Below are 25,085 nucleotides of genomic sequence, written 5' to 3'. Positions count from 1 at the left end.
AGAGGTCTTTTCCAGCCTTAACAATCCTATGCATAGGAGGCACGAGGGCGCGGATTCGCTGCTCGGCAAGGCCCCGCCGGCGGTACCTCGTGGGTCGGAGAAGGAGAGAAAGCACAGCCAGGAGGTGCGGGTAGCTGAGGTGAGAAGGAAGGAGCCGCTTAAGGCACGGAGCGGGGGGATGAGGGGAGACCGGGGGAGAGCCGGGGGTGACGGCGCAGGCAAAAGCACACCGCGGAGCACCGCAGCGCGGCGCCGCTCTTCGCCATCCGCCCCAGGCCGAGGCCGCTTTAAGGCGCGGGCGGGGCGCGGCCCCCGGCCCACCTCTGAACCCGGAGATTGACGGGCGGCCGCCGGGAGGGCGGTGCGGCCCGCGGGGGCCGGCCTTCCCGCCGCCGCCGCCAATGGGGCCGGGGGGGCGGAGAGCCGCCGCTGCCCCTTCCTCCCTCCTCCTCCCCCCCCCCGCCTCCGTCCCTCCTCCTCGGGCTCCTCCGTGCCACTTTGAGGAGTCCGGAGCCGAACAAAAGCAGGAGGCGAGGGCCGGGGAAGGGGGGGGTGGGGGGGTTCGCCGCGTGCGGGCTCGGCCGGAGGGGGGAGGCCCCGCTGCCGGGCGCGGAGCCGGGCGCGGAGGGTGGGGGAAAGTTTGGAGCCCACCCCCGCCGCGCTCCCGCCGAGCTCCGGCCCCGCGGCGCGGCGCGGCGCTGCCATCGCGGGGGCCGCCCCGCTCCGCTCCGCGCTCCGCCCCGCGGCGGCCGCTGCCCGCCGGCCCTGCCCGCCCCCCGCCGCCGCCTCCCGGGCCGCGCCGCGCTGCCCTGCTTTCGGAGTCGCCGCCGTTTCCCCTCCCTTCCCCGGAACCCCCCCCTCCCTCCTCCCTCCCTCCCTCCCTCCCTCCCTCCCTCTTTCCATCCCTCCTCCTCTAGCAACCAAAGGGATTTTTTTCCCCTTTCTTTTCTCTCTCTCTCTCTCTCTCTTTTTTTTTTTTTTTTCTTTTGCTTTTTTTTTTTTTTTTCCCCCTCTGTCTGTGTGTGTGTGTGTGTGTATGCATTTTTTTTCCCTCCTCCTTTTCCTCTCCACCGCCGAGCTTGAAGCCAGCGTGAAGGATAAATAATAAAAAAAAAAAAAAAAAAAAAAAAAAAAAAAAAAAAAAAAAGCGAAGAGGAGGAAGAGGCTGCGGGGAGGAGGAGGGGGGGAAGGAAAGAAGAAGAAGAAAGCGAGCAAGAAAAGAAAGCGCGGAGCCAGGCGGGGAGCCCAGCCGCCGCGGCCGGCAGCCAGCAGGGAGGCGGCGGAGCGGGAGCCGGCGGCCGGAGATGGACGAGCAGCCGCGGCTGATGCACACGCACAGCGGGGTGGGGATGCCGGGCCACCCGGGCCTGTCCCAGCACATGCAGGATGGACCAGGCGGGGCGGAGGGGGAGGCAGGCAGGAAGCAAGACATCGGAGACATCTTACAGCAGATCATGACCATCACGGACCAGAGTTTGGACGAGGCGCAGGCCAGGTGAGCGAGGGGCGGGCGCGGGGAAGTTTACCGGGGGGGTGCCGGGGGGGGAAGCAGCCCGGCTCGCAGCCCTTTGTGCGGCTTTGTTGTGCGGCGGGAGGGCGGCTTCTCCGGTCCCCTCGGCTCGGGGGCTGCTTCCCGTCCTTATTTCCTAACCCCCACCCCGATGGAAGCGGTTTTTTTCCTCCTTTTCTTGTAACTTTGGGGCAGTTCCCCGCAGCCCGCTCGCTCCCGCAGCGCGGTGCCGCTGCCCGGCGGGGCCCAGCGCCGGCTTGGCGAGGCCGTGCTTCTCTGCTGGCACCGCCTGCCTTTCTGCCTTTAATTTTCTTCCCATATTCTTATTCCACCCCCCCCAGTAAATCCCAAGGTATTCTAAAAGAGAGGGAAAGGAAGGACTGTAGGGTATGTGGACTGATCTACCCTCCCGAGTGCGGCTTCAGAGGTGTGAGCAAAAGTTGGGGAGAGAAGAAAATCCCGTCCAACTAAAAGCACGGTTTGAGGGGTAAATAATGGTAACGAAAGAGTTGGTCGGTGGTGTTGGGGTGCGCTCAGAGTTCACCCAGCGTGGGGCCGTGGAGTGCAGTGCTGCTCCATCCCTGCTGCTGGAGAAGGCACTGAACCACAGACATGCTTTGGGATGGCTTGCATGGGGAGCACAGCCCTGCAGTGCCCTCAGCAGCGTTCCTGGGAGCAGGACAGAGGACAGAGAGAGCTCTCTCCTCCTGAAAGTTGTGGGAATTATGAGCATTTAGGGTGCTTCATCAAACCAATCCAACTCAACTACCTGGAGCAGAGCAGCCCTATAAGGTGGCAAGGTTTTGCCTTGCTGGGCTGTTCCTGCACCATCCTCATAGGACTTTTTTTTTTTTTTTTTTTTTTTTTTTTTTTTTTTTTTCCCCAGAGGTGCCAAACACGCATTATTTAGCAGAGATCTTTGGCTTTGCATTTCCTGCACCCATCCGGCTATCGTAGGGGTGTTTTGCTGCTTTTTTTTCTCTTCTTGTTATTTTCCTTAAGTTTGGTACTCGACCTCTGCCCCAGTGTGATTTGTGGGAGGGCCCCTCTGGTGCCCTTACATGATTTGTGCACCCCAATGCCTGCTCCCATCTGATACAGGCACACACCATGGCTCCCGCGAGGTTATCCACCTTTGGGAGGCTTCGTCGGCCGCATAAATCTCTCCCAACATGTTGTGGGTGGTGGGGGAAGTGGTGTGAATGTTTGCCAGATGTTCACATCGGCTTCGCGTGTTGTTTCGGTTGGTAAACAGAAATCCCGTAACCGGCGCCTGCTAGGAGCAGCCCTTAGTACAACACAGCCCTCGGCCGAGCCGTCATACGGCTGCAGGAGGAACCCACAGCCATCCCACGTTGCTGCTTTGCAGGCACCCAGCGGGCTGTGAAACCTGTCCATAAAACCACCCCCGAAAAGCTCTCCATTCCCCCAAACCCGCAGGCGGAGAGCAGCCAGCCCCGCAACACCGACTTCGAGGAGGGAGCATTGAGCGCAGTGCCACGGCTTCCCAGCAACGTCAGGCTGGTTTTGTAAATATTTCCTGCCCCAATTGCAAGGAATTCAACCCTAGCACCTGCAAAGAAGCTGAGTGCATGCAAGGAGTGCAGCAGGGGCGCGGAGAGCCGGATTTATTTCTCCATCTGCGCGCGTGCCTGTGGCTGTGTGTGTCGGTGCTCCAAGTTGGGCGCTGAAATTGCCCGGGTTGACAGCTCTCAGCAGAGGATGTTTCAGCACTGGGGGGAAAGCAGGGGCGACTTTTTTCCTTTCTGCTTTGCAGGATGAGGATGAAACACATGGCTGGCTTTAGTTTGGAGGTGGGAGATGGAGTGAGCCCGCTGCTGCGCTGCGTGTGTGTGAATGAGAGTTAAACCAAGCCTGGCTTCTGAGCCTCCTGGCTCGGGGAGCAGCTTGCCTCGAGAGCTGCTCAGTAGCAAATGCTGTATTCAAAGCCATTCAAAATTGGCCTCATTTCTCCCCTTTCCACTGGGGAGATGGCTGCTGGCCACTCTGGTGCCGCGTCCCTGAGGTCCTAGCAGGGCCCTGCCCCAGACATCCCCCCCCACCCTCTGGGGTACACCAAGGAGCTGCTGTGAATCTGGGAAAGTTGTGGCTGTGTGACATCCTAACCTCACCCCTTTTTTTCCTTTTCTCTGCAGGAAACACGCTTTAAACTGCCACAGGATGAAGCCGGCTCTTTTTAATGTCTTGTGTGAAATCAAAGAAAAAACAGGTAGGGAAGGCACGCCGTTGGTTCCACGTTGTTTTTCTTTCTGCTCTTTGAAGGTGTTATTCCACAAAGTTTGTGACCCCCCCCCCCCCCAGCCCTGATCCGTGTGTGGGAGTGTTTAAGTGGGGAGAAACAACTCCCTGGTATGCAGTGCTTCTGGCGCTGGACTCGAGTGATGTGGTTTGTGTCTGCCGGGGAGAATAGTGTGGTTTAGTTCCTATTGTGGAGCCTCTTCTTATTCATTGTTTTTTGGGGGGAGAGGAGGGAAAAATGGAAAACGGTGCAGTTTCTCTCTTGCTTTGCTGTTTTGTTGTGTTTGTTTTTTTTTTTTCCTTAAAGCATGGCACTGCTTTAAAAAAATAATTGACTGCAGAGTGTTGTGTGCGGGGGTAAAACAGTGCAGTTTTACTGCTATTCATGCTGAGGTAGACCTAAAGGTTTCTTACTTTTGTTTTAATAATTTTTAAGAAAGGGTTAAAATGCTCGTGTCTGCCAATCATCCATCCCAGCTCATGTAAGAGCAAGTTGTCAGCTGCCTTCAGTGAAAGCAATATATTAGATTGTTAGTTACTTTAGGGTACTGTTGTTTTATGACATGGGGTGTTCTCAGGCTTCTAAAGAAGCTAATGACATGAGAGCCTTGGCTCTGCCGTTTCCCACTTTCCAGACCTCCTACCATGTACTAACACACTTATAACACATCCCAGGGGGGCATTTAAATTTTAAAAGCAACAATTAAAAAATAGCAGTCATCAATCAAGGGTGATCTTAAACAACAGATGCTCAGGGAAGGACATTTAGCAACATGCACCACTTATTTATTTATTTGCCGGAATCCTTTTTTTTTTTTTTTTTTTTTTTTTTTTTTAAATTTCTTTTTTTTTTTCTTTTCTTTTTGCTTGAGAGAAGGGGTGGGGGGTGGAAATAGGGAATAGCAGGAACGCAATGTGGAGGGCTGACTTGTGCTAATGCCTCTCAGAGCCAACCGGAGGTGCTCAGCGGGCTCTCAGCTGCCTGCTTTCAGCACACGGCAAAGTATTCGGCTCCCACCCCCCTCCCCTTTTACAATGAGGACTGTAACAGTCAATAATTCATATCTAAACCATATAAGCAAGGGCATGACATGAATGAAAGTGACAATAAATATGATTGCGCGCCCGGTTGATATACATTGATAGTTACACATAAAAGGGGAACAGCTTTTGGAAACCTGAGTCTGGGTCTTACTTTCTTTTTTTCTTAAATATATATGAAACCTCCTAGCGTGAGCAGCTGATTGAAAATACAATTACTTGACTCTTGCAATATATATGAAATGACTAAAGGGGACTATTGTTAAACGTTGTTTGTGCAGCTTGTAGCACAGACAAAGCACCTACGATGGCATTCAGCTCCAAGCCCTCACCGAGCAGCCCTTCGTTATGTAGTTTGCACAAAAGCACGCGATGGGTTCTGTAGGGGAACCTCTGCAGAGTTGATGGTGTGTGTAAAGTGGTGGAGACTGTGAATACATTTTATGACTGTTTTTTTAGGATTTTTGCTGTGTGCCCACCCTCCGAAAAAGAAGCCGTTGGGTTCCTCTCCTTCTTTTATTTTGCTTTAAGCATAGAAAATGTTTGCTGACGTGTGTGTGGTGCTGCATGTGGCACTGTTTGGCAGGGCGACCAGCTCTGGTGCCAGGGCACTCAAAGTTATGGGCTGGGGATAGGCACGGGGACTGTGTGCGTTCCTTCCCTTTAGCAGAGTGAAACCCAGAGAGGTGGTGAGCAGAGCTGTGCTGTTGGGGATGAGTGATGTCCAGGTGCGGTTTGGGGCTGTCTTACACTTCTAAAATTGTGTTTGCTGCTGTTGAGCGTGGGCTACGTGGATGCACTGCTGCTGTACGGCAGGCTCTGAGGAGGATGAGTGGAGGTGGCTCTTGGAGCGTAGTTTATCTCCCCTTGGATATGGTGAATTTTGCTTTGCAAATTAAAGGAACCTCCTCCCCTTTCCCCCATCTGCATCCCCAAAAGTCACACTTTGTCAACGAGCAAACGACCAGATGGTATTTTTCTTTCATTATTGCTTGGTGGGCCCGGCAGTGGCAGGAGGCTCGCCTGCTTTTCCAGGGGCCGAGGGCCCTGCGTTCTCCCCTTGGTCGCAGGGGTCTGTGCAGGCAAGCAGTGCTGTGTAAGTTGAGCCAACCTCTCCCTCCACTCTTCCCCTTTGGGTTCCCTTTCTGCGTTGCTGGAGATGCTGTCGGTGGGCACTGAGGGGTTTTTGGCAGTGCCTGCGTGCAGCTTCCCCCGGCGCTGTGATGTGCGGTAGCGTTTGCTCAGTTGCCCGCTGCCTGATTTAAGTGACTCCAGAGCCTTACAGAGACTTTACCACCGTCTCTCGCAGCATTATGGATAATATTTCATAGCGCTAACGTTGCCTGAGCAAACCCAAAGTGTCTATAAAGTTTGCAGAAAAAGAGGTTGTCTTTACTGGCCGGAGAGTTCCCTTCTGCACTCATCCCCTTCAATTATATTAAAGCACTTATAATCATTTTCTAATTTCTTTCCTAAACCTCAGCAGTTGGAACCCATTGGTTGCATTTTATCTGCAGGCTCTCTCCTTTGGGTGATGTTTGTTTAGAAGTAGTAAAAGTTGGGAGCATCGGTGCGGGTGGAAGCATGCAGGGAAAGAATCGCCGCTTGGATCTCGGCGCGAGTTGCCGGCGCTCATTTGGTGTGCGTTCACTTGCAGTTGGCTGCTTTGTTATGAGCTGGAGGGGCAGGACTGCCTTCAAATGGCTGGCTGGCTTTTTGGAATAATAATTATGGAAACGGGAGGCATTGTTGTCCAGAGTACAATCGATTCCTCCGTCGATAGGGTTGAAATCGGAAATTGCGTTGTGGATTTATAGAAAGTTTGAAGGCAGGGAGGGATAGGGGCTCTGACTCTCTGTCCTCTCTCCCCCCTCCCTTGTGTTGGTTTTTTGTTTTTTTTTTTTTTTTTCTCCCTTTTCTTTAAGCTGTTCTCTGCATGAGCAGAATAGCTAAGCAGAAGAAGCAGGCAAGGCGTGCAGACGTGGGGTCCTTGGATGGCAAACTGGAAAATATCTGCTGTCAAAATGCAGCAGCGTCTCTCGGCTGCGAGCCTCCAGCGCCCATCGCACTGCTGGGGACCGGCAGAGGCGAGCGCAGGATGTAGGGCTGCTTAATCTCATTCCTCCTCCTTAAGAGCTTTTTCTATCGTTGCACTTTCTCTGCTCTTTTGGGGGAGGTGAGGGCGTAGGGTGCACGGTACTTCTGTCAAGGCCCTGACTTCCTCCCTCAGAGCCCCCGCTTGGCTTTTCGCAGCCCTTCTGCAGCGCAGGGATTAGAGTTGAGTAGAAAAGCGTGCATACAGCCAATGGATGGAATTTACTAAGTGGAATATTTATAGACAGCACTGATTAGCCGTGCAATTGTTGTCGAATAATGGGTTTGTTTCTTTAATTTTAGAACATAATAGCTATATAAGGTGCCTCTCAGCTACCTTTCCCCGTGCATTATCTTCACCAAACTTAACTCAAATCAGATCTTCGGAGGAGGCAGGATTTTTTTTCCCCCTTCTTTTTCTTCTTTAACACCCCTTTGTTCTCTCCAGCTCTGTGTTCAATTAACACCCCCATCACAGAACTGTAGTCTTTTTTTTTTTTTTTTTTTTTTTTAAATGTCTGTTACTGTATTTCACTTCTGACACCTCTCTTATTATCCTTGCCTGCCGTTTCTCTTTAATCTAGCAATTACGTTATGGGGTTTCTTTCTCTTCCTGCCCCTGAAACCCCTACAGCGGAGGCACGGGATGAGAGGCAGCGTGCCTTGCATGGGGCTGGTCATCCCTGGGGTCTGAGGGTCCCTATGGAGGAAGAGCAGAATGTTTTGTCCCTCTCCTTTCTGCCCTGCTGAGAGTAAGGCCTGTGTGTGCAGGGAAATCTCTGTGCAACTCTGGGTAAATTGCTTCCAGAAATCCACTGCCTTGAAGGGAAGGGGATGTGCAAGGGCTGAAAGATAGGGATGATCTGAAAGGGTTGAAAGATAGGGATGATGGTATGGGAGGGAAATGGTGTCTGGGAGATGTTGGCTTGAGGGGGTCAGGCTGTGTGTCTGCAGGGGGAGTAGGCGCGCTCTGGGGCAGGTGTGGGGATGGAACCAGTCTCCTTAATGGGAAGGCTCCAGTACAACCCAGTGACTCACAGGGCAGCAGCATGCTGCATCTGTGGGGAATGGTCTGTGGGGTGGGATCTGTGAAGCAGTGAGTGCTTTCTCTGAGCTTTCCTCCTCGAACAAGATGTTGTCCATCAGGGCCTGTGGAGGACGGGTAGCATCGCAGCAGCGTGCTTGCAGTGAGATTGTTCTTTCTTCCTTTTAATTTCGTATTTTCTCCCTCTCCCCTGGTAGCATGTGGCTGGAGCTCTTTGAACGGAGCAGGCTTAATTAGTTTAATCAAAATTGGCCTCCTGCAATTCACCAGGGCAGGAGGTGGAAGCGGGGGCTGCCAGCAGGCTCCTCGCCCCCTCCCCTCAGGCAGTGCAGCGAGGCCATGGCTGGGCCTTATTGCTCCGTGCTCTTTGGGGAGAGAATTCCCCAAACGTGAGGTCTTTGTTCTGAGGTTGGGTTTTATTTGGGGTGCCTGGTGTCGAATCAACTTCCCTGTGGTTGCAGGCCTGTGGGGTTGGCTGCTGAGCCCCCCACCCCAGCTGCTTGCAGGCAAGGGGCTGAACCCCCTACACCACACATCTTCCTGTCCCTGGTTTAGGGGCAAATGCTGGAAAAACACCCACATAAACCTCGTTTAACAACTAATGGTGGTGTCCTCTTAATGACATGTTAGGGGTTTTCACCATCCCATGGGTTTCTGCCCACCCCCCTGTGAGTGCTCTTGGCAGCAAGATGCTGTGGTTAAGTCCAGTCTGGGAAAGGAGGGTCTGTTATTGGGCTGTGTAGCTCAAAACGAGAAACTCGGAAGATCTTTCAGGCCTAAATTTCTCCAGGGAAAACAGCTCTAGTTCCCTTATTTGAGAGCTGCAAAGGGATTTCCCCCTTTGAGCGCTGACTGTCTGCAAGCAGAGCTTTTCTAAACGGTCTCAAATGTTGGATTTATTCCTGTTAGCAGGCTCGTGCTCTGTGTGCTGGCCCTGGCTTTGAGGGCAGCAGCTGTAAACAAAATGCAGAGAAACTCTGATACAATTTCATCATGGTTTTTTTTCCACTTTTTTTTTTCCCCCTTGTCACAAGGAAATTACTGCATGCAGCAATTCTTTAGGGGAGCAGGGCGGTGTTTTAAATGTAAATGGTTTTGTTTGCAGTGAGATGCACTAGGCTATGCTGCTATTCGTGCTTCTGCTGAATCAGAGCTGGAGATTTTGGCAGGGAGAACAGAGAAATAAGGGATTCCTGCTTTGTCGCTGGTGTAGCACCTCATTTCCCAGCTCTTTCTTTAATCCAGGAGCTGCTGTGCTCTCTGTTGTTGAAGCTCTGCAGAGGATTTTGTGATCTTTTGAGAAGCTGTATTAAGCATTTTCCTGTCTCTTTCTCTTCCTGTGTTTGGACTTAGGGTGCTTTGGGATGCAGGGAGCCTGTGCTGTTGGCTCTGTGCAGTGAAGGGGCTGTTTGCAATGCATGCAGCTGGTGCAAAATAAAGCTCTCCAGGCAGGAGCAGGGGGTAAGTTTGTGTGCAGATGAATGAGATATATCTAGCTCTTTGATTTCCTTTTTTTTTTTTTCTTGCTCCCTTGTATTCCTAGGGCAGTTTCCTTAGGCAGTGAATTTATTCTATGCTTGGTTTTGGGGTTCGTGTGGGGGAAGCAGCGTGTTCCTACAGGGCTCCCCAGTCCCGTTTGAATATTTTGCTTCTGGATGCCAGAAGGAACACTCCCTTGCACAGCTAGGATATATGCTTTCCTGCCTGTACAGCACCTAACACAAGGGAAGTCGGTCCTGATTCGGCCTTTTGAAGGAGGTAATGTGATTTACAGCAGTGGATCTGGTTAATAATCTATAGCAGCTTCTGTATACTCAGGGGCTGCTTTTATTCCCTGCCAGGTGTTTGCAGGCTGGATCAATACATCCCTGTTTGCATGGGGACAGTCCATAATCTAATAAACCTGGGCCTTTCCCCACCTCAGCCTGTGAACCTTGGTTTCCCCTGAACATCCACGTAGAAACTGTCCGGGTTTGGTTGCCCTGGCAAGTGTTCAGGAGGGTGGCAGAGCTGTTTGGGAATGTTATCAGGCCTCCTGACTGCCAGTCTGGAGTAGCACGTGATGCCTAAATGCTGCCAGGTTGCATTAGGTGCCAATATAACAACCTCTGCCCAACCACCCAACTCAGTGGTTTGAAAGGCTGGGCAGTCAGCTTCTGCATACAGACTGTCTCCGGGGCACTGCTTCCCCCAGCAATTGGCTTAAATAACACAAGGTGATGGGCACTATGGATATAAATTGCAGAAAGCCGTGGCCTGGGGATGCTGTGGGCTGCATACATTATTATGCGTGGAGCTATCAGGCCACCAGCAAGGCCTTCACATGCTGCAGTGCTCGGGCTGGGGAGCTGCTGGGGCATTGCTTGGGCTGGAATTGGGATGGGAGGCGCTGAAGAATTATATCTCTTGGCCTTGCTCACAAGCCCTGCCCTTGTGTGTTTTGTTTTTTTTTTTTTCTTAAAGTCAGAACAATGTGATCCTGTGAGACTGCAGTCGTGCAGCCATGTGTAAGCTGTGGAAGGGGGTGTGCTGGGTGGGGAGAGCCCCTTGTGCCCTGCTGCAGGACTGGGGGCCATTCTCTGGTCCAGGGACAAGCCTGCACATCTGCTGCCTGTTGTAAAACATAGCAGTTTGACCCTGAACGCCATCTTCAGCTTTCTGGTCTCTCAGAGGGCTTAGCTGACTGTAATAGGGACACCCCAAAATGGGCTTTAGGAGGGGATCTTGCAGCTTAAGGTGCTTCTGTTGTCTCAGCTGTGTTTTTAAATCAGGCTCTCCTCCCTGTAGAGTCACCTCTTCTCTGCTCGCCTTCTGTTGGTGGTTGCTAATCTCCCTTCCCCAGCCCTTAATAGCTTTCTGGTGTGCAGAGCTGGGGAATGGAAGGAGGAATCCAGGCGATGGCTTGGCTGGGAAAACCTCTGCATACAGATTGTGCTTTACCAGCTGCTTCCCCTAGAGCTGGCAGCGCTGTGCTGGGGTATGGCCTTGCCTGTCCCCGGTCCATGCACACTGAGGAGCATTTTGGGGAGCTGATGAAGCAGATCACAGCGATCCCCTCCGACACCCAGAGAGCCGTGCGTTGTCACTGTCCTCGCCCTGTCCAGCGTGTTCAGTTTGCACGGCCTTTTATTTATAGAAGCCTTACCCGAAATAGCTTTTTGCCTTGCCCTGAGCCTGAAGGATTGTTTCCCACCCTCTTAAAAATATACAGATCAACTGAAACCCCTCAGATCAGCCAGTGCTGCCAGGAGTCGCAACAAGCTGAAATAACTTTGCCATTTTACTTCCGTCTTGACGGTAAAGCAAACAGAGCTGCAAGTGGACCCAGCCTGACTTTGTTGCGGACGGCTGGACTTGTTTCTCTTCTGAGTCCAGGCTGAGAAACTCGGTTCCTTGCTTTTCTCTCTCCCTCTCTGCATGGCGTTTTGTAACTACACATTTGGCCTAGCCTGGCTGGCCTGCCTCTCCTTGTTACCAGAAGAGGAAAATCAAGTTTCTCTCCTGGTTGGATAACATTTTCAAATTCCAGAGTGATGTCGATTAGCAAAATTAACAGTGGCAGGTTAAGCGGCAGAAATACCGTTCCAGTTGCTAAGTGTGCATTGTTCCTTGCTGCTCCTTTCCTAACTTCGGCGGTCCCAATCCTGCGTACGTTTCCGCAGTGCAGGTTTCTTTCTTTCTAATTCAGCACGACTCTCTCCTTTGACACTCGATATGCACGGGGCTGAAGCCAAAATGAAAGTGAATCTGCCTACAACTCTCGGAAACGTGCCTTTCTCGTTTCGGCATTAATGTTTCAAAACCCAAGCTGCTTGTGGGTGTGCGTCTGCTTGTTTACACAGCTCCTTCTTTTCTCACGCACTGTGATTTTCAGGTGAAACGTTAGGAATGATACAATACCTGGCGCCTGCTGGTTGCACCTCTGGGTGGATTGGTCTCCAGCTTTTAACTTGAGCAGGCTCTATCCTTAGAAAGGTTGCAAATGTATTGACTCAGTCCTGAGCATTGCTTTTTTTTTTTTAAACTTGTGATTAGTATGGGGTGTATTGCAGATCTCTATACAAAAGGCTCAGCCTACAGGTTAAGGAAAATGAGTTGGAAGTTGTTAGAGTCATTGATTCTGAGCTGGTAGCTTGGGATGCAACCTATCCTGGTAAGTTGATGCTTTCTTCTTAGCAGGGCACTTGCTCCCGTGTGACCAGGCTGCCTGCTAAGGACTGAGGGGCCTGCACGTGCCCAGTGCAGGGAGCAGGTGGCAGGGGTGGTGTTTTGGGGGGGATGTATTATCACCTAGAAAATCCTGGCTGTTGGAGCTGGTCAGCAGATGTGACGTACCGATCAGTATTGGCGATGGGGACTTGCAATATACTTTGTTAATGGAGAAAAATCCGAGGAGCGATTCCCTGATTTACGCTTTCAGCAGTGTGAAATGAAGCAGCGTGAAGCGCTTTGCTCAACAAGCTCTTAGCAGCCTGCTTTTCCTTTTGTACCTCACACAGAATTTCCCGAAGAGGCTGCTCCTTAACTTTATAGCACCGATACAGGTGCTCCGTTCGGAGGCACAGAGCCTTCTGCGTGCACCCAGAGAGGCAAAGCATCTCCTTTTATCCATAGGCTTGCTGCCTGGAGCAAGCAGTGCTGGCTTCTGCAAAGCCCCACCACAATCCTGTTCCCCACTGACCACAAGGTCATGTAGCACAGTAACACATTTCAATATATGTATATTTTGCTCTCCCTGAAATAGTTAAACGTGGTTCTTCTGGTCTGGGCGCTGCTGGTGGAAGTGTCCCTGGAAGGATTATCGGGAGGAGCGCCTGGGCTGGGGCTGCTTCTCTCCCGAAGGTCCCTGGCTGCTATTTGCACTTCTCGAGGTCTGACTGTGGCTGGCATTTCCCTGCTTGGCTGGAATTTACTTTCCTTCTGGCGAGGGCATTCGGTAACATTTGCGCACCTGGGCCGCTTAAGCTTTGGAGGGGTTGGGGGAATATGGCAGAGAAGGTCACGGGGCAAAAGTGATCTTTTGTCTCTGCTGTTCATTATTGGCAGCAGGCAGCGGTGGGAGCAGCTGTTAGGCACTGTGTCTTCCACCCAGCAGAAGGAGGGGAAACCGCATTATGGAGCATGATGGTGCCCATGCTGCCATCTGGGCCCTGCTGGGTTGGATGCTGGGTGGATCATTGTTGGCCCAGGCTGCAGAGCTCTGAGCCTGCTTGGTTTCTTTCTTTTTGTTGTGGTGATGGATCAATTTGGTAACCAAGTCTGGGTTTACAGGTGTTATGTTTATTTTATTTTTTCCTGTTGTGGAAGACTTGTATTTGCATTTGGATAGGGGTGAGATGTGCCACTGGAAGGGAGCAGAGTGATGCCTGGAGTGACAAAAGGAGGACAGGGGTGAGATGTGTGCTAGTGTGATGGAGGTTTAGGAAGACCATCCTGGGGCAAAAGGAGATTGTTTACCTCAAAAAGCCACATATAATGTGAAGCGAGATAAAATACAGAGAAGGATGGAGGTAGAGGAAGTCCCTGATCCTTAAATGAATCTGAGGCTGTTACTGTGCAGTAGAAAGGTGGCGAAGTCCATGCTGATGGCAGGACAGGCTTTCTTTTCCCTTTTCTGCAGTGTTTGATTAGGGTTTGGAAACAGTCCCTGGCAATGTTGAGGTGCTCCATGGGCAAATAGCAAGCAGGCTGCATGCAGACAGCAAGTGCTGTAGCATGTGGTGCTTCATGTCTTGATGGCCCCAATTAGAACTGCTTGGTTTTGGGATCTGGTGCTTGCAGAAGGCATGTCTTGGAGCCTTAGTTAAGGAGGGGAGATGGAGGTACAGAGCTCGAGTGAATTGAATCCTAGAACTGCTTGAGTTGGAAGGGACCCTTTGAGGTCTTTTAGTCTAGCTCTCCTGTGATGAGCAGGGACACCACAGCTGCTGGAAGATCCCTCCTGCTCATTGGTGTGGTTTGGCCACAGAATGCTGTAGGCCTGTGTGGAGCTCGCTGGATCCTGAATATCAAGGCATGTGGCTGTAGGCAAGGGCGGAGGACAGACCTGCCTTATTATACGTAGGCTGTGATTGAGAAAGGAACTGCACAATTAGGAGAGGTCCCTGCGGTTTGTGTTTGAAAGGAACTCCATTAGAATAATTTTTGAGCTCCTGTTTAATCAGGAGGCTGTCTGCTGATTAAAATGGAAACTGCTTGCTCGGGTCCTGAGCCTTGCTGGTGTGTGTGGCAAGTCCCCATCGCTCCGAGTCCCCTCGTCCTGGTCCCTTCTGCTTTCCCTTTGATTGTGTTTGCTTCTCCCATCAGGGCTGCAGACCTGGGCTGAGGCAGTGAGGCCCTGCGGTGTGTGTGATATTCTCCCTGCTGCCCATGGGTTCCTGTTAGGTGTTCTGCCCACCCGCCAGCTCCTAGTCAGTGCTCCGGGAGGCCGTAGTGATGTGCTGTCAGGCAGCTTTTCTTGGGCCCCTTCCAAGGGTCCCTTTGGCCCAGGGCTAGAGTAGCTCAAGCCCTGTCCGTGCTGCTGGGAAGGGGCTCTTGCTGACGGGTCTTCTGGGCCTTTTTGCAGCGAGCAGTGGAGCAGACTCCTTCAAACCACACCACATTTTCTCTGTGGAGCCAGCTCGTCCTGGCATATTCTGCTGTGTAATTTAGAGGTAGCCCCTGGGGACTGGCAGTGCTCGGAGCAGAGTTCTTCTGACGGAGGTCCCAGGCAGCGCCTCTTTGTGTTCCCTCCTAGCATGCGCTCTTGGGGGACATGGAGGAGGCTGGCAGCAGAGGGAGGACCCATGTTCCCAGCTTCTGCGAATAAGTTGTCTCTTCGCCTGGTTCCTTTGCAGAAATGAGCTTGTTTCCAATTCTTCTATTTTCTCTCTGGTCTTTGCATGCAGTGGGTGGATCTGTGGGAGGGCTGGAGCTGCATGTAGCTTTGCATAGATGAACTTGAGCCTTGATCCTTTCTGCCTCCACGAGTCCCAGCTTTGCTTTCCCTATCCTGCCTGGCACTGAGCAGGCAGGCCAGGCTGGAACTTGAGTCAGCTTCCTTGGTCAGCACTGCAGCTCTCCATGTCTTGCACTGGATGTGCTGGGCATTGTGTTGCTGGGCATGCTGTGCCCTTAGTTAGGGGAGAATACTCCCTTGCCTTCTGTGGCGTTGCTGCTTTGGGCTGTTTTGGTTGTGTACCATGTAGAGCTGGCTGATACAGGGTTATTTGACTGCTGATAAGGAGTAGAGAGAAAAGGGATGCATGGTAACCTACAACACCTGGTACTCAGCAGATCTCTTGTGAGCACGGCAGGGCTGCACGTGCAGTTGCAATAACTGTCCTCTGTGGTGTGGCACAGGGCTTCTTGATCCCCGTGCTGTGTCCGTGTTGTTCCCAGTGCTGCCTCTGGTGCTGCTGGGGGAGATGTCTACCCTCCATGGCCAAGGCATCAGAGCTGCTGAAAAGAAGATCGATTGTGGTTTTGCTGCCATCGTTCCCAGCCCAGGAGGGACTGATTTAAGTCACGCTGGCATGACTGCCACAGGGCTCTCCAGTTACAAACTGGTTTGCCTTCGATTGGAGGAGCAGCGTAAAGCAAAGGAGCTGTGTGCGCCTCATGGTGACTTTTTCACAATTGGTCCCTGAGATCAGTGAGGGTTTGTGGCAGCAGGAGTAGCAGTTACAGGTCTTTGGTCCCCCAGCCTTTTGTCTCAATAACCACACTGTGAGCACTCAGTTCCCCTGGTTTGTATTGGGGGGTGGGGGAAGAGCACTTGCATGCTTTTGGCCTCCTGGCCCTCAATGCATCCCGAAGCCCTTCATCTACGTTTCCAGAGAGGTCTGCGTGTAAGATAGCTCTCAGTGCTGCCAGCAAGCTTCCTTTTAACTGTGCCACGGTGGGGCTTTTTTTAAAACAAAAAAATTTATTAGGAAATTCCCATTGGGTCGCTTTAAAAAGCGAGTCCTTGTGGCTGGCCCCTGGCCCACCGCTAACAGATTTGTTTGAGAAAAGGCTGCGTTGGCATCCTGCTTTATTGAACATGCCTCCTGGGAAGGCGGCTTGAATATCCTTCTGTCTCCTCGGAGCAGGGAGCTCTCAGGACTGCCTGCCGCCATGGGGATGGGGAACGCTCCGCACTCCTCTCCCTTCCCCTCCCACCCCTTTCCCTTGTTCAAGGCTTTTTCTTTTTTTTTTTTTTTTTTTTTCGATGGAGAGAGAGAGAGCTCTGCATGGTGCGTCCCACTCCATGCAGCTTTTCTCTTTCCCCACGGAGTTCATCCAAAGTTCGTATCCAGACGATGAACAAAGTGGCTCAGACCTTTTCCTGACTCCTCACCCTTTGTCCTCATCACTTAGTGACAGACAGGAATCAAATGCCACAGACAGGCTGACGGGACCAAGCTCTGTGAAAGTCCTTGGTGGGGAGGCGGAGAGGTCCTGGGTGGGTGCGGGCTCATCTTTATTTAGGGAGGGAGATTTACAGAGCAGAGCTCTTTTTCTATTGGAGAGCAGCGGTATTTTTTTGGCAGAAGCTGGATGAATTTTTAGTGACAATAGAGGTGGGGAAGAAGGACCGGATAAAGTTAGCCTCGGCTGTTAGCTCTGGGTGTGCCTCTGGTTGCAGGCAGGGGAAGGAAGGGGCTAAGGGCCACTATGGATTTGAGATAAGAGTGCCTTGAAGGCAAGAATGGAGGTCGCTCTGTAGATGAGGCTGTCCTTGGGAAAGGGGCACAGCTTGCTTCTCGGCTTTGTCATCTCTGGTGGGCCAGCTGTTGGTTTGTGCTTCTCACTACAAACTTAGAATCGTAGTCATTATGGTTGGAAAAGACCACTAGGATCATCTAGTCCAACCATCACCCCATCACTTGCACCCACTAAAGCATGTCCTTCAAACTTGCTCATTTCTGCCTGCTGCTGGAGGATGCTGCAGGATAGCACTTAACTCATCCAACTGTCAGATGCTTCAGATGAATCCCGTTGATCCCTCTCTCAGGTGTCTTCCCTACCAATCGCCTTCTTTCATCTTTCTTCACATGAAAAATAAGAACTTGGCAGGAATGTCTGGAAGTTGCAGCTGAGGAAAGGGTGGCAGCGCCTCACGGTGGGGTTTTTGTGGGTGCTTTCACGGCAGCTGGATTGGCTGTGGCACCAAGTTTGGCAGGGTTGGGAGGTATGGATCTCACAAGCCTGCAGGCAGGTGAGGTTTCTGTGGGAAGACTTAATCATCCTTTGCTGGGAGCTGCTCCGTGTGAGGTGCTGTGGCTCTTCAGAGGCTGCTTCAGTCATCTTGTGCCTTGCTTTTGTCTGGATGGCATGAGCCTGCCTGCTCTCCTACTGGGTTTTGGGCAGAGGGCTGATGTCCTCTGCTGAAGATATGGAGCCTGTCCCCAGCACACATGCACACGTATGCCCAGATACAGACAGGTAGAGGATCAAATCACAAACATTTGAGGCTCCATTGCTGAGATGACAGTTCCCACTGCCATTTGCCAAGGGCTACACAGTGACTTTATTTTGTAATATATATATATTTTTTTGCACACGTGATGATTTCTGGAAATGTCCTGATGCTGTGTATGCCACTGTTCTTTGGGCACAGACCAGAGGCTGCAGCCTCTGTCACACTCCCAGGAGCAATGTACGAGGCAGATTTGGGGCTTGGCTTGCTTTGGGCTCACCCTGTTGGCAGGGAGACACGAATGCAGACAGACTCCATACCTGGCTGTTGGAGGCCCTGCCATGAGCTAGGCAGGGGCAGGGTCCTGCATGCCTCCTCCCAGCACTGTGAGTGTGCTGCTGTCTGCCCGGCCTGCTCTGGGGTCACCTCAGAGGCAGCAGGAAGGGGCTGGGGATGTGCAGGCATTGCCCTGTTTTGTTCCCTGGTCTTGCAGAGCTTGCCTGGCCCCCAGCCAGCTGCTCTGACTCACAGGGCTCTTCTTGTGAGTCTCCTACACCCTCCATTACCCGATCCGAGCGCTTCCCAGCATGTCAGCTCTTGCTGTTGTTGCCATCACGGAGCAGTGGCCGTGAAGGGAGCTGTGCATTTGCGTGCTGCGTGTACCCACTGCAGGCAGGTGCTGCTAAAAGGGACCAAAGCATAGGTCTCTGCTGTCCTGCTGAAAAAGCCCTTTGCAAAGCATTCTCCTTTTTTACAGTGCCCAGCTCTCCTGACCCCACAAATGGCAGCGGCACATACGTGTCCTCAGGGGCGTTTGCCCTGTATATGAGACAGAATAAAGATCTCTGTGGGCGCTTTGAGGAACAAACTTGGAGGCTTTATCTCTTCTCTATCTCTTATCTCTGTGCTGTGTTGATAGCAGCAGTGCTGCGTGCTGTAGGTGGTTCCAGGTTGTCCTCTAGCCTTTCCCTCATTGCTGTGGGACTGCTCTATTTCTGTTCCTAAGTGCAACAGGTAGCACTTGAAGGGGGACTGTAGCAGTGGGAAAGATCTAAAGGCTCCTCCAGCACTCCCCAGTCTCTGGTTAACTCAGTGTGTGAACAGGAGGTGACAAGAGCAGTGTCAAAACTCTGTGCTGATGCTGCAAGCCCTGAAGTTCCTATTGAGTAAAGGTGGGTGTGAGATGCTTGGAAATACCCTGTGTTGCAAACTGGAGTCTCCTGGGGTTCCCAGCTTGCAATTGTGCTATGATTTTTCTTCAGACTTTGTCCTCACCCCTGCAGGGAAGCAGCTAGGGAGTGTTCCCTCCAGATTTCATAGCCCAGTGCGATGCTTGGTTTGGCAACAAGTGCTCTTGCATCAGGCTGGGCTGTGCCCAGCACCTTCCTACCACTCTGGGTGTAGGCAAGGTCCCATCTTTCTCCCAGGAGAAAGGGCTGGTGGCTCTCGTGGCTGGTGCCAGCAGAAAATGGAGCCTTGTCTGCTGCCAGCTGAGAGCGTAGGAGGACTCACTGGGTGAATAACTGTCGGCTTTCTCTGTAGCAAGGAGTTTGTGGTCTGCTTGACATGTGCTTGCCTCTGTCTCCTTTGGGCTGAAGAGCATCTCCCTGGGGCTCAGAGCATTGCAAACAGACGCTGCACTACTAAGCCTCTGTATTCAGCTGTGTGCTGCCCATGCAGCCTGAGTGGACTTACCAGGAGGGTTCTTGGTGGCCTGGAAAAGCCCAGTTTGGGTCTGAAGCCTGGCCATGAGCTGGGTGAGAGCAGGCTGGTGCACACACGGGCAGTAGAGGAGCAGCATCTCCCCTTGTGCAGAAGCATTAAGCTAAGAGCATGGTCTGGTGGCTGAAGTTTGTTTCGTCTAGCCTGGGCTCCCCATTTGTGAGGCTTTTCTTCACAACCTGTTTGAGAGGTAGGATATCCTCCAAAAACACTCAGTGACTTCAGCGCCTTTTCAACAGAGCAGGTGTCCGGGGGCTCTTGAAGCCACTTCTTTGTACTTGCAGGAGTCCATGCATGCAGTTCCCCCATAATCAGAAGGGATTCAGGGTTTGGGGGAGCTGTGCCACCTGCCTCCTGTTGTCCCTATTCCCATCAAGCACAGCAGCATCCCCCAGGATGTGTGCTCCTCGGCTGGCCCTTTCTTTGGGGATGCAGCCAAGTCAGCCTGGAGCTGAGGTCTCTTTCTGTCTCTCCCAGCCCCTGCTTGCCTCCTCCATGTCTGTGTCTTCCCGAGCCAGACAGCTGCTGCTGCCAGAACCCCCGGAGCTGAGCCTTTGGGTCCTGGCCCCCTCCCCGCCTCTCCCCAACATTTATCAGCAGCCTCCCTTCCCTCCGAGGCGCTGAATTCTTTCTCTGTGGCGTCATCCTCCGGCCAGAAGCCGCCCGTCCCTGCTCTCCCTTCCTCCCGAACGAGCCCAGAACTGCTGGGCAAACATTTCGCCTGTTGTTATTACAGTATTCCCATCTGCATACTTAGTCATAAACCCCTTTTAATTCCAGCCTTTTCTGGGGCGGGGTTAAGAGTTCAAACCCATCATTTTTCTTTTGGGGCTGGAGGCTTACAAAAGCTGCCTGCAGCGAGATTGTTCTGGAGGATGGGCCCAAGAGTGAGCTTAGGGGGAGGGAGAGGCGCTGGGAGGGGATGGGGTGCTGGGGTTATGGACCCCCCCCCCCAGGAGGGCTTTGGCAGCGCTTTGCTGCCAAATCAGGCTGAGGGGCCAGCTTTAGTGTGGATGTGTGTGGGGTGATGGCATGGGGTGCTTTGTGCTATCCCCTCTTCTTGTTCATGGGAGGCAGATGAGGCTGGCCCCTGCTTGGGGAGGTGTGGAGTCTTGCTGCTGATGGGGTTTCTTGGGGTTACAAACAATGGAAGCGTTCCCAAATGTGCCCAGTCCCTACAGGAGAGCCCCTCCACGCACAGTGCAATGCCACTGATGCTGCAATGATGAAAACGTTGCTGCTGGGCTCCTTTTGGCCCAGCTCAGTGTGTTCTTCCTTCGGACTGCTGCTGGCAGCTCCTGCACTGGCTGCCTGTTTTGTGATTCCTTTGCTCTCCTCCTGTGCTGTTCAGGCATCCCCAGATCCCAATAAGCCCAGGTGTCTCCATAATTCTTGCTACCTTGGTTGTGAGCCTACCTGGGTTGTGTAGGTGGCTGCTGTAACTCTTCCTTCCTCCTCATAGGGCCTGGCTGCTTTCAGCTCCCTCTATCAGAGGTTCCTGGATGTTAGCACTTCCTACCAGCTTGATGCAATCCTGTTGTGGGGTCTCCCTTTCTGTGAACTGCCTGCAATCACCAGCTGGTTCACATGGGTTGAGTGTGGGATACAGGAACACCTCAGTCCTATTACTTTCTTTGGGCTCACAGCCTTGTGAGCTGGAGGTGGAGGCATGGCTGGGGCTGAGAAGGGGTGTCCTGCTCCTGCCTTTTGGGAAGCATCACTGTTCTCATTTCTTTTTGAGGAATTCATTTACTTTTATTTTTATTCTCCCTCCCCCCTCCCTCCAAATTAAAAGGTCTTGAGGAGGGAAAGAAATATGAACACGTATTTGGGTTGACAGAAATGTTGTGTGAATTTGTGCAGCTCAATTGCCCAACATCTTTGCGCAAAGAAGGCTCTTCGGGTTTGCTTTTGGGAAGCATAAAGAAGATGGAAACTTCTCATATTTACATTTGTGAAATTAAGCCTTTGCTTTTTTTTTTTTATTAAAAGCGTTTCTCTGAATTTGACTTCAGTTTCATATTACGAGAACCTTAAGGACAGCTGTAACTCTAGAGGGATGCTGCTTAGAATAACAAGTTCTGAAACAACAGGTATTTGGGCAACTGTCAGAAAAGCTGCTTTCGTGGGGCTTTCACTTGTGTTTTGTTTTGCTCAGGTTAAAGGGTTTTCCTCATTCATTTGAAGGAGGGGTGGGAAAAACCCTTTTGTCAAAGGCATAACCTGCAACCGGGAGATGAATGCTGCTGAGCTGCGCATTCAAAGGCAGGAAATGCCAAAGCCAAGTTTGCACGAACAACCTCCACTGTTCCTCCCTGTGCATATCCTGCCATTCCGCCTTTAATTGTATGATCATGCAGTATTACCCAATTTGGACTGCATGATGGCTTATAATGTGTGGCTCATTCCCCTCTCCGCTTTTCTTAGATGAGCAGAGTGAGGGTTTCGTGGCACTGTGGATACTGACCAACCAAAGGGAAATCATCTAAACAAGCTCTGTGCTTCCAGACCATCATGCAGGGCCATCCTTACAAGCAGTGTGTGTAGGTGCAGTGATCCTGCTAGCTGTGGGGCTGTCCCAGGCAGGATTAGTGCTTGGAATTTGCATCTAAATTAGCTTTGCTGCTTGATCCCCTGAATTACCCTGTGAGAGCTGCACTTCTGGATGGAGAGATTTTTAATTTTTTTTTTTATTTCTTGCACGTTTGCTTGTTAAGCTGCTGTAGAATGAAGAGGGCTTGTCACGTGAAAGAGTGGATGCTGGTGGGAGCTCTACAAACAATCACTTTTGCAGCTTTCAGTATTTCAGTAGTGTGATGCAAAGAAATGCAGGGCCTGGGCAGCTGTGTCTCTGCTCTTGGAGCTTTCCGTTCCTGACAGATTCCTTGTGGGGCAGCTCAAGCATAGCTGCATCTTGCCAACAAATCCCTGGGGATGCAGGGGCCATCCACCAGCGTTGCTCTCCTTTTTCAAGGGGTGCTGCAGTGCTGTATGCACTACGTGAGGTTTTGGATGCAGAGAGGGGAAACGCTGTCCTGAGGCCATCAGCGCTTTGCTGGGCTGGATGTTTGGAGCAGCCCAAGAGGAGGCTTTGCTGGAGGGGCCCAGCAGGGTGCACACAACGTTTATCAGACCTGTTTTGCAGGAAGCTTACATCTCCAAAAGGCTGGGCTCGCCTGCCTGGCGTGGGGTCAGGGAGCCGGAGAGGTGCCGGTTTGGTTTCTGGGCACGCCGCGTTGCTGAGCGATGCCGGTCAGGTCGCCCAGCTTCCTGCTGTGCTGCAGGGCCGGCTGTGGCTGCACATCTTATGGCTGCTCGATCGATTACAGCAGCTTGGGTCGTTGCAGAGGGAGAAGGGAGCCTGCCTGCTGCGCTCTGCCCGCTGCCCTGAGTCACACAGCGGGGCTCTGCCTGGCCTGCTGCAGGACTTTGTGATGTGGAATTTGTGCACTTTTTTCATCTATCTCCTTTATTATTCCTTTTTTCTTACAAAATGAGGGCTCGTGTGATTTCTCCCCCGCTCACCTGCATCGTTTGCCTTTCAGCCACCCTGTGCACTGACGACAGCTCACAAACCCATGCACCAGTAAATCTTGGGAGAGATCAGCCCTGTCTCTCCAGGCCCTGTGTGTCACATTCCAGCCCCAGGATGGGAACGTGTGTTCTCAGCTCCTGCCTCCCCTGTGCTCCACCAACATGTCCTCAATCGCCGCTCTCTCCCTCTCTTCTTAACGTGCTTTCTTAACGTGTTGCCTGCGTAATTGTTGGCTGTTTGTCCGCTAATGATTATAAATTAGCGGCCGAGTGTATAAAAAGTTAATGAAGTTCTGTTAGTGGAACCATTACGAGTTCCCAGGCTGGCACGTACAGGTCGGCTGAGCCGGTAAGAAAAGCCAGACACTGCGTCCAGCATTACAGGATATCAGGTTTCAGCTTGCTCACTCTTTCCTGCTGTGGGCCCTTCTTACTTTTTTTTTTTTTATTATTTTCTTTCTGGTTGGAGCCAAAGTTAAGCACTTTGGGAATGCCTAAAGGTGCCCAAAGGTGGCAGGTGATGTTTGCTCTGCTGTTGAGGCATCAAAATGCCTTTGTGTCTCCTGTTCATTGTGCGGTTCTTTCCTCTCCTTGGATCCCTCTGTTCTGTTCTGTGCCAGCTTTTCTTCTGCATATGAGCTTCTCGAGTTGGAACCAAACGTCTCTAAGTCCTTCAGCTTCTGTTGCTTTGCCTTTAGAGCATCGTGAAGTGGCTGCTTCCATCTCAGCACTCAGTGCTTGTGGGCATGCTGGAGGAAGGCTGGGCACAGAGCATGACTAGAGCTCCTGCAGGTTAAAGCTGTCTGCTCGAATTCTCCTGCCTCTTTATTTTTTCCCATTTTTTTCATCGTTCGGAGCTTGGCAGGACTCTAACTGTGCAGCCTGAGGTTTCTCCAGGTGGAGGCAGATTTGGTGCAGTGCTTGCTAAAATGAGCTGAATGGCTCAGAAAAATGAAATGAAGAAGGCATCCAGCTTGCAGTGCATGTGGGATTTTGGAGGTGCCTCTGAGGCTCTGGCACCCTTCCTCTAGGGAGGAGTTATGGGAACGTGGCAGTGGGATTGTGGTGAAAATTCAGTTGAACATGGTTACCTGTCTGTTTAGCACGTCTCTGAGGAGCCTGTACTATGTTTTGGCAGCTAAACTGCCAAAAGAGCCTGTCAAGTTGCTGGGGTCTGTGCTTTCGCTGCTCCTCAGCAGGGTCTCTCTCCCCGATCCCAAAGTTTGGGCTGTCGCTTTTGCTTTTTCTCCCCCTCAGAACCAGCTTCCCTCCTGCTGTGTCCCTATGCTGCGATGCCCTTTGCTGCAGCCCAACTCAGAAAACCACATTCAGAGAGACAGGACAAGATCTGCAGGGCCAAATACTGTGGGACCCTACAGTAGGCACTGAAGCAGTGGCTGAGAGCCTTGGAGAAGGTGCCATCTTTTTTTCCCCCGGACTCAGGTTTTTCCCAGATGGGATTATTTGCGCTCTCGTGGCTCTCTTCCCATCTCTAAGGGTGTTAACACTAGTCTCCTGGCCCCGTGCCAGACTGAACGATTGCTTTCGCCTTCCCTTATTTCCCCCTGCTGCTTTCACTCGGGGCCGGCGCGGGGCTTTGTTCTGCAGGGCTGCTGCCTGTGCTTTTTAAGGCTGGGAGCCTGCATCCCTGCGGAAAGTACCCTGCTCTTCTGGGGAAACCACTCATAGAGTTGCTCAGAGGATGGTGGGAGCAGTATGAGCGTTGCTGGACAGTTGTGTTTCAAGGTGGGCTTGAGCTGCCAGCTGTGATGCTGGAGTAGTGGGCACTGAGGCTAGCATAGCAGGCTGCCCAAAGCCTTCCCTTTGCTTTGGCTAAGATCCATGCTGGTGCCTGGCTTTTGGGATGAATGATGCGAGCCAAGGAGGGGGCAGCCCTGTGTGGATCCAGCTGTGAGTGCAGGGATTAATGCTGGAAGGCGTGGGTGAAAACTGGAGCTGTGAGCGATGCTGCGATGCTTGGCACGTGGTGGGGATTACAGGCAAACATCCTCCTGGATGTCCTGTGTCAGTGCTTCATTTGGGGCTGGGGGCAGCTCACACCTCCCCTGCGCCTCGGTAGGCTTAGGAAAGGTGTGTGGGTCTCAAATTTTGGTTCTGAACCCTTCGGAGAACACAGCAGCTGCACTCTGTAGCAGCAAGGAGGAGTGCGTGGAGATGGGATGGGGTGGGCCATGGTGGGGACCCCAGCCCCTCACGGGGGACCCACGCCTCCTTCCCTGTGGCTCGTTTTCGGAGGGCACAGGCATTCCAGGAATTTGTAAGGAATTACCGGGCGGGTGGTGGCGGGGACGGGAGGAGGGGAAGAGCGGGAAGCCTCCTGCAATAGGAACCATCTGGCCTCGGTCTCTCCGAGCGGCGGTGCCTGGGATAAAGGAACTGATCGAAAACAGACATTGTTTGAGACAATAAAACCGTATTACACGTTAATGAGAAAATACATTTGAGAGCTGAGGGCCTGGGGCGAGCTGGGTGTTCTC

General features: G+C 52.2%; 1 protein-coding gene across 3 annotated transcripts in view; it reads left to right on the top strand.

Moving 5' to 3' along the window:
* Positions 1-1,032: 1,032 nt before the first annotated feature.
* The window catches only part of PBX1 (PBX homeobox 1), a 108,202-nt gene continuing 84,149 nt past the window's right edge, over positions 1,033-25,085 (top strand). Inside the window, exons 1-2 of one of the 3 annotated variants that reach the window (XM_048944448.1) lie at positions 1,033-1,495; positions 3,667-3,740. In XM_048944448.1, the coding sequence (XP_048800405.1) occupies positions 1,305-1,495; positions 3,667-3,740 (265 nt within the window). In that variant the 5' untranslated portion in view covers positions 1,033-1,304. The remainder of the gene's footprint in view (positions 1,496-3,666; positions 3,741-25,085) is intronic. The other 2 variants (XM_048944450.1, XM_048944449.1) reach the window with 2 other exon arrangements.

This window comes from Lagopus muta, chromosome 5, assembly GCF_023343835.1.
Source record: "Lagopus muta isolate bLagMut1 chromosome 5, bLagMut1 primary, whole genome shotgun sequence".
Taxonomy (NCBI): domain Eukaryota; kingdom Metazoa; phylum Chordata; class Aves; order Galliformes; family Phasianidae; genus Lagopus; species Lagopus muta.
The sequence above is the reverse complement of the archived record's forward strand: the minus strand, read 5'-3'. Positions and strand labels throughout refer to the sequence as shown.